A 15,021-nucleotide genomic window follows, 5' to 3' on the forward strand; every position below is an offset into this window, starting at 1 on the left:
ACCAACGAAATTCCACATAAGGCTGTCAAAATCAAAAACATCCCTAAGGATTAGTTAGGAGACATTAACATTATGGAGGAGCACTGGGATATCATAAGGAGCACCATGTGATTTTGTGGAGTGGAGTAATAGAAATGGGATGAAATCCAACATTACTAAATGCATAAGCATGCACTTGGGGAACAGTAAGAGTCATAAGCTAAACCAACAGAAATAGGATGGAAATTGATATTACTAATTGAAACATCACACAATTCAAAGCAAGGTTTGAAGTTGACAAGTGAGAAAAAGGCAACCTAGAAGACATAAAAATTTGTATCAGATGTCTTAGGATGCCTGCAGGATGCACCACACAAAAGAGAAGGATGCTGTGTCCTACACTGCCAGACAAGACAGGAAATATTGTTTGTGTTATCCATCTAGTGATGGATGCAATCTCATCTGAAATAAGAATGTGTAGTGCCAGTGACCTACATTTTGAGAAGTGAAGTGAAAACAGGAATAACTGCAGAGAAAAGCCACAAGGGTAAAGAGAATGCATTCTGAGAATGGAAAGCAGAGGTGGCCTGGATTGTCTTTGCAAAGTCTAGGCTGACAGGATATAACCTCCTTCTGGAAACAGACCAGAACACTGGAGAGACACAGAGGCACTGGGCATGAAAACTCCCATTTGACTTCTAGTGAAATAAAAACTTCTCATGAAGTAATAAGCAGCACAGTTTTGGAAGAGTTGAGATGGGAAAAAGACCTCACTATTGCCAACTGGGATTTGCAATATGATTGATACCTGGCCATTGGTATGAAGATCCTTTTAATCCCAAGCTGCTGTCCTGCAGAACTGGTCACTGAAGGGCACACACTGCCAACATCAGGACCTAGTGCTGACATGAGTTCATGCATCTGTAGCTCTGTATTAGCAACATACACTCCTGAAGAGTCAGATCTCTTTAAACATCCCATAACATGAGGCAAGGTTCTCATTCAGGCTAGACAAAATCGTATTTGACCTACACCTTCTTGAGTGGACACCCCGTATATCAAGGTTGAATTCAACTGCATTTAGAATTACCAATAGAAAACTAAATCTTTTTGTAGAAGAAAACAAAACAGAAAAAAACATCAATTTTCAGAGCACTCTACAGACACTGTGCTCTCATACTTTTGAGAGAGAAGCAAAATTGACTCCTATTAAATCCTATTAGCAACAAGAGGGGCAGTTTTCCTCTGCTTCCGAAACCGCATTTCAGCAAGAAACAACAAGAAGTTCACATCTGCACACTGCTGTCTGCACACATTTGGTACAAACCACCTCTTAGGACTCATAATCCCTGGATCAATGTGATTTATGGCCATGGTGTACAGCCACAAAAGGGCAGGACAGCTCCTGGTTTGATTCTTTGACTCATGCCAGCAGGCGCTGTCACATCACAAACAACCTCTTCAACTCCTGCAAACGCCAAGGTCAGGTAACCCCACTCATCATGAGGTCTGGATGAGCTCCACTGTCTCCTCTTGGAATTTTTCAAAGGTAAATATTCCCATAGGTAATACTGAGTTTCAGCAGGTAAATGTTTTTCTCCGTAGATCAAAGCGGTATGCCAAGACTTGATTCCCAGAAAAACAGCCTCAAAACAGAATTTATCACAAATACTGAACATTCCCAAGTAACACCATTTCTGAGAACTTCCATGTGTCCGAGGTGAAATTACACATTTTCATACGAAGGTGCTGGCAATTCAGTACTTAAGTATAAAAGCAGTAACTGCTGTTTTCTAGAGGTACACAATCCTGTGCGTCCACCTTCTTAAAACGAGACCATTTTTATATTGGTTTATCCACATAAGTTGAAAACTTTTGGCCCCAGTTTGTGGAATCCTGCATTACTGGCAATTCCTACAGGTCCTCTGTGACAACAAAATTGAGAAGGGTGTCACAGGGAAAACAGGGATGCCCTGAGTGAGTACAACACCTGATTTATTCTTATTGAAAGCTGCTCAAGGTGAGCTTTAATCAGCCACCCCACTAAAACTCTCCCTGTTTTTCTAGCAGCAAGGAACCCTGAGCCAGGTTTTCAGCTCTCCTAGGGACAGTGTGGTGCACACAGTCCTCCACAAGGGATACAAACCTGCTGGTGGCCAAGCCTTGATATAGCCAGTGCAATGGACAACAGCATATTGTGCTTCACCTTCTTTCACCGGGCCCAGGCCATTCCTGAATGAGCAAGAAACACAAAAACATCACATTGACATGCAGAACAGCTTTATGCTTTCAAACTATGGCTACTAATTATTTACCAGTATTTGTAAGTTATGCTGGAAACACCCAAGAATCAACCTAGGGTTCTGTATTGCCAGCTCTGTTATGCTGCTATTCAAGCTGTACCTGTTTTCTGTAATATTTCTCTGAGAAGATTGATTCAGAGCTGGAGCTGGTGTAAGGCAAAGAATCTCAGTGACACATGCAGGAGATTTTGTTTGCAAAAGGATCCAGTGTGTACAGGTAACACTCCTGGAGTGGGCATTAATCCAGTGCAAATGAGAGGGCTTAGGGCAACTACAGCTGCTTTGTGGTAAATTCAGTAATAGTACCTGTATCTTTTTCTCATGGTGGTTATTCTGTTCAGAGGTAAATGATCCAGAGGAGCATTTCCACACCTAAAAGTGAATTGATATTTTAAAGAGCTCAAAAATGAATATAAATACACACGATAAAAAGACATTTTGAGATCCTTACTACATATATAAGAAGACAATAATAGATGTTCCTGGCAAAAAGTTGCATATTCATGTTTATGTAGGACATGCTGCTTCCACAGGCTGAGCTTTTTAGATGTGCTATAAAAATCTTCTTTATTTTAGCAAAATGAAAGAGACTAGAAAAAGACTCCCTTCCACACTCCCCCAGGATAAAGACTGTTTGAAACTGATATCCCAAGGGTGGCTAAAGAATAGACACACTTCAAAATGCCATGAAACAGGGGTGAAAACTAGAGAAAAATATGTCAGGCCCCAAATATCCACACAAACCAATCTCAGTGTTCCTGTGGCTGCCCTGGACAGAAAAATTCCACTGCCATACACCAGCTACAATGTCTGTGGACATTAAGATAATGTTTGCAAGATCAAACTATTTACACTGTCAACTAACTTTGTTTAACACTTGTTCATGTGTATTTTGTGATATTTATAAGTATGCCTAACTGTAAAATTTCAACAATCCATCTGAAGCTGAGTAAATAGTTTGAAGGGTAAAAGCAGTTCATTTTTAATGGAAAAATAATAACAACAATGAAAGAAGAAACCACAAGGAAGGTTCACATTATCTGAGGTCCATTCTTCCCAGAAGATTTTCTTTTTATTCCTTTAATTTTTTTTTTTCTTATCAGTCACTGCCAAGGAGAAGAAGTGAACAACTAAAATAAGATTTAGAAATACAAAAACAGTGGGGTTAGGGAAATGAGTAAAATCACTCTCATGCACTGGAGTTTATAGAATCAGGGTGCTAGGAAATGACTGCAATCTGAACTGTTTTGAAAGCTGGGGAATAACTGCAAACAGGACACTAGGCCTGGTTTTCTTTGCACAAACAAGATGATGTGCATCTTGGGAGGAAGAAAAATCAGTGTTCTCAGTGCTGCTCTGCTGGGCTCTATTTCTCACCCAGTTATGGGTGCAAAAGGTTCTACAGCTCTGAAGCCTGATTTCGCAGGTATAAAGTCCATAAACACCCTACAAAAGCACCCAAGAGCCATACATTCAGCACCCTCACAGGACTGGAAAAAATCCACCACACTACCAAAGTACAGGTACCTGTATTTTAATGTGCTTTGTGTGTTTCATTCTGTAATGAATTTTGCAGTGCTGTTATCACCATTTATACTGGACATAGCCTACAGATACAATTATGTACTTTCCCCTCCTAACCACAGAACAGATCTATTGCAATGGCAAAAGGCATTTTAGCCTGTTAGCACTAAAACAAGAGAAGTGCTCACAAGCTCCCCCCAAAAAAACACTGGACAGACAAATCTCTTTAAAGAAGCCCAAACAATGCAGGAGAAGCTGGAAAACTGCAAATCAAAAAACCCTCTAACAATTACTCATTTATCTAACATCAGCCAGTTGACATCTGGTTAATTCATACCAGGCTTAGGCTAATTCCTACATAGCTGGCAGGTTTGCAACTGAATTCTTGTTTATCTTTAAGATTCTTTTAATATTCTTGGTTTGCTGAAAAAATACACAGAGCTGGGTGTTCATAACACTTGCGAAAGCTTTGTTCCCAAGGTATCGATTTGAGTAACTTTACTAGAAAAGAATGGCTGAAATTCCAGGGGTGAAGCTGTTCTCTGGAAAAGTTCTCTGGAAAAAGGAACTTACACCCCACACTCATAAGAATAACTACAACAGAAATGAGGTGCTGTTTTGCTGGTTTGTCCATAAGGAAGACTAGTTTCAGTTTCACTCCAGTTCCTAAAGCAAGTATTCTAGAAATACTTCATGGCAGCGTGTCATTAGAGCTTTAGCTTGTAATCAAGGCCAGATTAGTGCAACAAAATGTTTTTCTAAGCTGAGACAGGACTGGAACTCTGATGGAGCACAGGGTAAATGCATACCTCATCCTGCAAATGAAGGAGCGCCTGGATCCCATGCACATTCTCATGGAGGACTGCTGGCCTTCCTTCTTTACTGTCCCTGTCTTCAAGTCCAGGATTCGTCCTAGAAAGGCCAGGAAGAGCAACTGGTGTTCAGTACATAAATTTAATTCCATTTATTAGAAACTAAGATAACAGGAAATTCATGAGCGGAATGCCATTAGCCCATTTAGGGGGAAAAAAATACCAACAACAAAAAAATCTTGATCCTGGTCTCAGAGGGGAGGATCAGTTATGTGCTGGTTTAACTAAATATTTCAGCAAAGCTGACTCTGAGCCACAGGAGTGATGGCTCTTTTCTCAGCTGGCCCAAGACCAACTTCCAGGGCAGAGTCAAGTGCCTGGAGGCAAACAAGGCAATGACAGCAGGCACAGCTTTTGACTTGCTCTGCTTGCTCCACTCTTTACCAGAACTGTGGATAAAGCAACATTTATCAGTCCCCTGACAGCTGCTGCTCTTTCCCTGTGCTTGTGCCTATCCAGAACACTCTCACCACAGCACCACCTCAGTCACAGCTGTCAGGGTGGTGCGATGCACAAAAGACCAAACTTTTCTCCTTGATGATGAGATACAGGATTTGTCACAACAGCCTTTGTGCTAGAGCCCTTTTAAAATTATTAAAAACCGACATGTCAAGAGCATTTCTAAAGTTTCTTTTCAGACAGATCAGTGAGATGATCTGATTTACCACACAGCAGCACAAGGCTGTGCAAGGTCCAGACCCTGCTCCCTACAATCCCAGAATCACACACCAGAGGCACAGCCTGGCAAAGGGATGACAGCCACCAAATCAACTCAAGTGAGGACAGGAGGGAGGGAATGCATGCAAAGGTATGAAGGAGGTAACATATTAATTTTTTCATTTAATACAGAAGATTGATTACTATAGACAGGTTCAGATCAGGGATTTGAGTATCAGGCAGAATCCTTCTGCTAATCTCCAAAGAACTCACAGAATGGATTTTCACATCTACAGCTCAAGCGCTAAGAAATGACTACAAAACCTAGCACAGACTAGAAATTAATCACTGGACCAGTTCCACAAGGCTCAAGGGCTGGATGCAGCCACAGAAGTGACAGTGGGCCAGAGAAATGCAGAGGAACAGCTGCCAGGCATTAGATGACAGCCACCAGTGCTGACAACACATGGCCATGAGCAAATCCACGTGTTTAAGGTGGGTATCCTTCAGTAACTGAAACTATGCAAGCCTAAGCCTTCACTGTGGTGCAAATAGCCAGGTTTACACAATGTAAGGCACCTACTCTGTCTGTACTGAATTGAAGAAAACATGCAGAACACAGTCAAAGTCTCCCACACCAGACTGACCTAAAAGTCTCTGTCCAAAAATGAAGTTCTGAAATAAACTTACTGCCAAAGACTAAGTTCAGAATTACTCTACCTCTAAATATTTACTTCCATCCATGATTAGGAACAACACCATTACATAACATTTTTAAGATAAAGAACTAGGCAGCAGTGTTTCAGTATTAAGGTATTCTCCAGGAAACTCCTTCTGGAGGAAAGTCACCCTGCCAACAGAAGGTCAGACCTCACTTGGTGTTATCTCCAAGGTATTCCTCAGATGGTTAAGAAGTCAGCAAGCCTGGGGAACAACTCCTAAAGGTGCTTCACTTTAAAGCACTGGGCTGTGTATTAATCCTGGTCTGTGATCCATGTGTGAGCTGGGAAGAAATCACAGCACATTTCCCAGCTCACCTGTGCTGACCCCACGATGCAGGATGCTGAAATTTTAACACACCTCCCTCCCCTGCACTGGACAGTCTGTCACATTTTCTACAGCCAAAGTCACAGTCTGTTTCCCCATGCCACCAACTAATCAGACAGTTTAGAGAAATAAAATACCATCAGGCAGGAGGGAAACTCATTCACAAATGAAGGCAATATACAATAAAGCACATAAAGACAGAATAGATGTGCAGGATCCAATGGCTGTCCATGTCAACAGGCCAGTCAAATCAAATCCCTAAAAGCAACATTCTCTTAGGGCAAAATAACTTTGTCATACATGCAAACAAAAGAAAAGTTGTTTTCTGTGAACTTTCTTTTTTCATTCCAATACAAATTCTTGAAGAGACACCAATATTAATCAAAAAGCACAGACAGTGAATGTAACTCAAACAGCTAATAGAAATAGAAATTTCTCTGGTTTTGTCATCCAAGAGCATCTATAGCAAAAAAAAAAAAAAAAAAAAAAAAAAAAAAAAAAAAAAAGATATTTCACAATTACGTGGCCACTAAGCCTAAAATTGCTGACACATGTTCCTTTGGCATGTCTGGAACCCCCAACAACAAAAGCCAGAGATTTTAAATTTAGCTTTTTGTTTGGCACTGTCTTTGAAATATGTACCAGATAACAAATAGAGTTCTAAATTTTGCCCTGACTTACAAAATCACTGCAGGGGGTATGTGAGTCAGAGAAATGTTTGCTGTACTGATATTATGACAAAGCTCTCTCTGCAGCTTGTTTCAATAGTCCAGGATGCATATGTCAACCTTGCAGAGCTCTAACAATACACTACAGATTCTGAAATAGAACAAGCGGTTTGTGTCTCATCTGCCATTAGAATCCTATGATCAAATTATATTTAAAAGAGGAAGAATTATAAATTAATCATAGCTAAATGTCGATATATAATTAATTATAGATTAATAGACTAAATCAAGCAAACTGACATAAATTGCACCTTAATCACACTGGCAGCTCAGCTGGCATGTCCTGGTGATAGCTCTGTCACAGAATCATAAAGTATTCCTGTGTTCTCTCCAGCATCCTTTGTGGTAAATGCTCATTTAGGATTCTCCATGGGACAAACACAAAGCACACGTGATGCTGAACTTGGAAATTACATTCTTATTAATAAGAAATATTCCAGGATGCTCTGACAACTTCTGCTAACTGAACAGTGCATGTGTGTAATTTTTTTTTAATTTCTCATTCTGGTTTCTTCAGAAGAGCCATTTAACAGCCCAGTGCCACCACCAGCTGGATCCTTTACAAGCTTCCCCATAAACTGTTAATTGCATGTAGCTCATTTTGGTGTTAAACTTTTCCCCTCTCCAGCTCCAGACACAACCCTGGGATGCAGCAAGTGCAGGAGCACTGCTGTGACTGACACTGCTGCCTTATTGCCCTTTACAGCAGCTGCACAACCCAGAGGAAACCAGAGTTTGCTCTGCTGAGAAGGAGAAAGCAAACAAATGAGCACAATGCTGATTAAAATGGGCGCATAAATCTCTTTGGCTGGTCTGGGTATAGTTGATAATTTGTTGAAATCTCCCCACTACAGTCCCCATCCAGAAGGCAGTATTGCTTCAACTTGCAATAAAGCAGTTGTTCTCCAAGCAGGAAACCACAGTGTGATCCAGGAACCTGACGTCAGCTGCTGTGACAGGAAAGGGCTGGCACACGGAGCTGAGGACAATGGGCAAGCTCATTATTTGGGTAGAATCAGAGAAGCCACATAAAGCTCTTACCAGCAAAGAGATAACATATTCAAGTACTGAGGACACATGCCAGAAACATTTCCTGCAGGGTGTTTTTCAAAGATGCTCTAAAAACATTCTCATGATGATCAAGGGGCAAATGCTCACTGTTGGCACTGATGTGTCCCTTGCGTGTGCAAACAGTGACTGGATTATTCACAAACCTTCTCGTTTTGGGGCTCCAATTCCTACTGAAAATGTTCAAACTTGTGTTCTGTGCTTGCAATGTTTTGAGATGAACCTGAGCCAAGGATTGGCCTGAGCCTACTGAAGTTCATGGGGTTTCAAATCTGGGAATTTGGCTCAAATCCACTTTCACACAATAGCACCAGCCTGTTAGAAAATTTTCCTCCATGTTTTTGCACTGTATGCTAAGGTTTATAGCCTGGTAATCAAACACAGTCTGTTCTTTTTACATTTTTCAGGTTTGGTTGGGTTTTTGGTTTTTTGTCTTTTTTTTTTTTTTTTTTTTAAATTCAAACCTCCATAAACTTCAACATCTAATTCTACCACAGATGCTTTTTTCTCTGCTGGATTCCCATTTCCTAAGAACGCTGCAGTCTGTCACTAGAAAGAAGGGTTGTTACATAAGCACATTCTTCTGCTGAGATTTCAGTCCAAGTTGAAATGGTTTGGTCTTAAACAACCCTACAGTGCCCACATCCAGTCTGCAGCATGGAAAAACCCAGCTCATGGATCTCAGAAGAAATTTGGTTTGGCCTGACATGCACAGAAATACTGCTGGCAAAGCACATGATATAATTCTCCATTTCCCTCAAACTCATCAGTAGATGGACTCCTGTCTTGCACAGAACCTGATAGGGAAACAGTCTGAATTAATATATGGACTCTCACCTTGACCTCAATACCTTCAGCAACCCAGCAAGTTTCATGTTTTAGATGATAATGTCTTGTCTTACAAAGAAGTAGTTAGATATTTCATAATTATTCTCAGCCACCGATTGTCCACATATTTCTTTCCAGGAAAAATAAAATAAAGGATAAACTAAGTTTGGTTTGGACAAGATAACAAAAGATGACTTTGTGTTCATCAAAAATACTCCACAGGCTTCTCAAGGAAGACAAACAGAACACAGGAATACTGCATCCAAAAATCCTTATAAAAACTAAAACCATCTTTATCTTACTATAAAAGCGGAAAAAGCAAGACCAGGATGGAGGAAATAATTAAAATAAAAACAAAGTGATGGTCAAGGTACTGCTGCTGCTGAACACAGCTCCAAATGTAAGCTCACCCTCAAAATGAAGGGTCAGAGAACAAAGGATTTCTGTGGTGATGTTCTGTATTAGTACATTAAGTCCTTAGAAATTAGCAGAAAAGATCTGCTTAAAAATTTTTGACCACTCTACAGTTCATAGAGAATCAAGATCCAGGTCACTGTTTGAGACAAACAAGTTAAAGAAGACAAGGTGAAACTCTTCTTGAACCTGCCATTTATCAGTTTACACATATGCACAGAGTACAGCTGAGCATTCACCTTTACACAACTGAGGTGCTCAGCTGACAGAGCTCTTCTTCAAAACAACAGATCCATTACAAATGCATAAACAAAATGTCTCCAATAAGGCTAAATAGCCTAAATTTGATCAATTTATATTAAATTATTCTTGATAAGCTTATGCCAGAGCAATTCTTCTGCATTAATTCAACAATTAAAAAAAATATTTACAATGTACGCCTCACAACTGTAAGGGATACAATTTTATCTCTTGTTTAGTGCAGCTCAGCAAGTGCTTTAAGCTCTATTAAGTGTAATAAATACACATCCACCCTGTGGATTTCAATATTAAAAAAAATTACAGAACACATTAAGAATCTCAACTGCTTTGCAAGCACAGCATTTGAAGACTCTCCTTCCAGGAACTCACATTTACATAAACCAGAAGAAGTTTGCGATATACAAACTTAAAAAAAAAACCCAAAACATGGACAGCCTTTTTTTTGCATTCTGGGTTTTATTATTTACATAAAGGCAAGGCTCATAAAAGCAAAGACCTACCATGCAGATACCCATATCAGAGTACTCACCAATCAGTGCAATAAAACTAATAAAACTGTACTGACAAAAAGTGCATCCCTCTGCCCCTTCACTGAGAGGAAAGCAAACCCATGAGCAACAGGAACAGCATCAATACTCAAAACACAGGTGAAATTAACACCATCCTGACTTAAAATTACAAACAAAGTGCAGAAGCACCAGACTGGCATCATTACCCAGTGCACCCAGAACCTGTGCTGATTTTTAGAGCCTGCCTCTCTTGCTCACATCAAGGTCACAGTGCAGCTCCCAAGGCAATACTCACTAAGCTGCTCTTTACTGTAACATTCCTGCTTCACATCTGTCAGAGAGTGAATGGTCTGTTCTCAGACTGCCTCCCCTGTGGTGCAGGAGCCCCTGGCTCTGCCTGGAAGGTGTCTGGTAGCACAGGTCATCTCTTACAGGTGCCACAGCCTTTATGGACCAGAGCCACCACTCCATCCCTGGCTTACAGCAAACTGAGGACGTGGCAGGGGTGAGCTGGGGGGACAATGACAAAAAAGGACATGCTCCTATCATGTGGAGGCGCTTGATGCAACCTAAATCTTCCATGATATTAAAATTATGGTCCTTTCAGAAGCTTCAAGGACCAAGAAGCACTGCAGGTGGAAATAAGGTCTCTGCACATATACTTCCCACTCTTGCTTCCCAGCTGGCCTGACTGTGCAGAGGATGGGACCTGCCCACATGGGATGGCACCCTGCCAGCCTGCTGTACAGCAGCACAACACCTACACCTCTCCTCTGCCACACGGGATTTTGTGCTTGGTAAATTCTCCACAAGAATGAAGCCAAGGGGACACTGCTGTACAGACATCCCTCAACAACACAGCAGAAGTGTAAAATCAGTCAGCTCACACAGCCTGGAACTGCACCAGGGACCACACAGGACTTCCCAGCTGTGATCATGCTGCACACATACCAACCAAGAAATTTGTGGGATGGCAGGGATAAAATGCAGTTGCTCTTGCTCTTTGGCTCCTGTTCCAAAGCTGGCACTGCCTTCCACCCAAATGTTATGAGACTGCTTTAGATCCCCCAGGCTGGGGCTTCCCTGGCCTCACGCGTTTGTTTTATCCTGCAGCAGGAAGCAGCCCCATAGCCCTGCCCCACTGCACACACCACTACAGTGCAGTACACTGATAAATAAATGTACTGACATAGAAAATAAATAACTGGCTTGGAGCATGGATTTGCTGTTAGCAGACATCCCAGCAGCTTCCAGAGGACTTTGACACCTTTACTGTTATTTTAAAGGTGAGGACAGTGAACCCAAATGAATGATTTCTCCTGCCTGCAGTCAGTCAGAAGCAGAGGAACAGGGTCCAAGCTCACATGACTGACAAGAGTTCTCAAAATGCTGTGGCTGTACATAAAAATACTCAACAATAATGCACAGTATTCTCAGTAAATCCATATAAATCTCATGACACCTATATGCTTAACAGGGCACAATCAGCTGAAATTTATGCTTCCAAGAGAAGACTACAGGCCAAATGTCCTACTTACATGCAGTAGTAGCCTCAGGATATATCAGTATAAAACAAATTAGCCCAAAGGCCACGAAGATGCTCAGAGGGCAGGAGCACCTTTGCTATGAAGAGAGGCTGGGAGAGTGAACTGTCCATCCTGCAAACAAGGAGGCTCTGGGGTGACCTTAGAGCCCCTTCCAGTGCCTGAAGGGAGCCTCCAAGACAGATGGAGAGAGATTTTCTACAAGGGCATGGAATACAAGGACAATGATAAATGGCCTTAGGCTGAAGAAGGGCAGGTTTAGATTAGACATGAGGAAGAAATTCTTCACTCTGAGTGTGGCAAGGCCCTGGCACAGGTTGCCCTGTGAGAGAAGCTGTGGATGCCCCTTCCCTGAAGTGTTGGATGGAGCTCTGAGAAACTTGGTCTAGTGGAAGGTGACCCAGCCCATGGCAGGGGGGGAGCATGGAATGAGACTCCAAGGTCCTTTCCAAGCAAAACCATTCCATGGTTATAAATATAAACCATCAAAGCTCGCTCTCCTCACTGGCCTAGCTTCTCAGGGGGATTACTTGAACCTCTCTAAATATGTTAAGGTTTACATCATCTAATTGCAAAAGGCGTTGTATAAGCATTAGAGTCAAGTTATGACATTCCTACAATAGAATGAAGAGTTGAACCAATCAACAGCAAAGTTAAAAAAAATTAAAAATAAGTAATGCAATTGAAATGCACCTATTTTTAAATATCTGTCTGGTCCCTACTTACCAACTGGAGACACTGACCCACAAGGGGGAAATTGAAAAGCTTTCTCACCCCCTCATGTTTTTCAATAAGAAACCCCTCATGCTACACAGTTGTTTGCTTAATACAACTTGTTATTACAAAAGCTCACGAGGCTGAAAGGTCCCTGCTGTGCCTGCCTTCATGTTTGACTAACCAGTCTGCATCATGTCATTCTCCACAGTGTTGGGCAAATATGCATCATTTTAATTAAATTAAAAAAGAAACTATGTGGGCTTTTGGAGCCTTGCTATTCAGTTAATTTTCAGGGACTATCTGAAGGGAAGGGATAGTGTTACAGATCACATGCAAGTCTCTTTGCTGATGGACCTGGAAAAACTGGACTTGAAACTGGAGCAAATAATTCAAAGCATATGTTGAAAGTTAAGTTATAACACACAAAAAAAACCCCTCAAGAAACCAGCCCATAAAACACTTTAACCAAATGTATTTTGACCTCTCAAGAATGGTTACTGAAAGTATGGGGCACATTCAGAATATTAAGTAAAATAGCTTACTAAGGCCCATACAGATCTGTAGACATAAATACACAGCATCTACCCGTGATCTCTGCAGGTGTTTTCATTCCCAAAACAAGTACCTATGGCAAAGTTCATGGCTCCATGATTTGGGCACTTGGGGTAGCCCTCCTGTGACAAATATCAGATGTACCTGAAGGAAAGACTGAGCTGGAGAAAACTATCACAGTAACACCTGTACAAACAGCTCCTCAAAAGACAGCTGGACTTTCTAGAAAAAGGGATGGAAACCCCAGAAACTCCAAAGCACCATCAGCAGACACTCCTAGGGCAGAACAGCTATCCAAAACAACACTGAAATACGTGATTTATTCTTTTACCATTCACAGCTGCATAATAAATCAATACACAAACGTTGTAAGTAGCTTCTAAACTAATCTATTTGCTTCACTTGGATGCTCAACAAGAAGCTTTACTGAACAGCCCTTTTGCCAAAAAAGCTTCAGCTCCTGGCATTCTATATTATTTGTACTTCATTATCAAACTCAAGGAACTGGGATTTATGCTTTGTTAGTAAATTCTAGTATTGTCTGAAATCTGGCTGCGGTGACACACTATTTGAGGAAACAATGACCACAAGATGACCTTGTAAGATCCATTGCTGTGGACAGAATTAAATTTAAACACATGAGAAGGGAAAGAGAGGGAGGAGAAAAAGGCTCAAGGATGCTGCCTGGTTGTTTTTACAGTCTACTTCTTTAGTTCAATTAAAATAAAGTGTGTGTGGCAAAACAGCCACTATAGGTTTTAATTCTTTTTTTTTTGAAGACTCCAGACATGCAAAAACTTCACATGCAAAAGTCTCCAAACTAAAAAAATAGAAAGAAGAATATTTGGAGACCTAAGTTCACATCCCAGGGACTGCAATAAAACAGATCAAACTAAAGAACTCTGCCCATGGACCATGTTCCCACTGGTTGTGAGCTGCTACATGGGAGGCTTTTCCCTCCACACAGCTCCCATCAGAGAGGAGCCAGAGGGAGCTGTGGTTTCAGCAAGCTCTGGGAGGCCAGGGCAGGACCAAAGACCAAGAAGTGCTGTCTTTGCTGCCACAGAGCTGAGCCTCAGCTAAGGATGGAGAGATGACAGCAGCACGGGATAAACCAATTTTATGGGTGGAATATCCCTACACACAAGGCACCCCTCCTCCCCACACCTCCCTAGGCTGCTGCTACTACAGCTCATCACCAATAATAAAATACTTCAGTGCCTTGTATTGACTTCACTGAGACAACACAACAGTGAAAGCTCCTGTTCCACAAGGCAGATGTTAAAGCTGCATTCTCCCAGCAGCTGCTGCCATCAAAGCACTGAAGAACCTGAGAGGGTTGCAGGTTTGCCAGTGCCAAAACCCTCCAGGCACACTTGGACTGTTTTACTGCCAATGTGTTAACCAAGGAAGTTGTTCAGGTATTTGTAAAACTCCAGTATTTTTGAAAGGGGGGAAACCCCCACTAACTCCATATATCTCATCGTGTTTAACAAAACAGAGGAGGTTGAACAAATATTGAACATTAAAGAAGTACCCACCACCCTTGAAACCCAGCAAGTGAAAGTGATCCAGTCCAACATCTGTGATAACAGACCCAAGAATGCAGCAGTTTCCAAATGGGAAATTCAAGGTGAAGACTGAATAGAAACAGCAGCCACAAAACCCACTTGCATGTGCATGTCCAAACACCTGAAAATTCACCCTAAAAGCATTCCCTAATGCTAATCAGGTGTAGCAAGTTTGTCTCAGGAGTACTAGGCTAAAGTTGTTTCCTTGTTTTGGTAAAAGCATGTACTGACCTCTTTAAACCACCATTATGATTACCAAAGTAATTTTTAAAAAATGCAATTTATTATCACTGGTTTTTCTTCCAGTACTATCCACCCAAATGGAATGTGTCAGCAGCAGGGAGACCACTGGGTCACTGTGTTTGTGTAAGAGCTGCTTTTGAACTGCTTTATACATAGTTGGCTTCTCCCAGCATCTGGGATTTTTCCTTTCCCCCCCAGAAACAG

The 15,021-nt window shown here is 41.4% G+C and overlaps 1 protein-coding gene across 3 annotated transcripts in view; it reads right to left on the reverse strand.

The window, feature by feature from the left end:
- ARNT2 (aryl hydrocarbon receptor nuclear translocator 2) overlaps positions 1–15,021 on the reverse strand; it is a 96,376-nt gene that overhangs the window by 36,492 nt on the left and 44,863 nt on the right. For all 3 annotated transcript variants that reach the window (XM_058033300.1, XM_058033298.1, XM_058033299.1), the window contains 3 exons: positions 4,616–4,718; positions 2,589–2,654; positions 2,126–2,211 (listed from right to left, as the gene is read on the reverse strand). In XM_058033300.1, the coding sequence (XP_057889283.1) occupies positions 2,126–2,211; positions 2,589–2,654; positions 4,616–4,718 (255 nt within the window). The remainder of the gene's footprint in view (positions 1–2,125; positions 2,212–2,588; positions 2,655–4,615; positions 4,719–15,021) is intronic.

The sequence above is a fragment of the Melospiza georgiana genome, chromosome 13 (genome assembly GCF_028018845.1).
Source record: "Melospiza georgiana isolate bMelGeo1 chromosome 13, bMelGeo1.pri, whole genome shotgun sequence".
In the NCBI taxonomy this organism is placed as follows: Eukaryota; Metazoa; Chordata; class Aves; order Passeriformes; family Passerellidae; genus Melospiza; species Melospiza georgiana.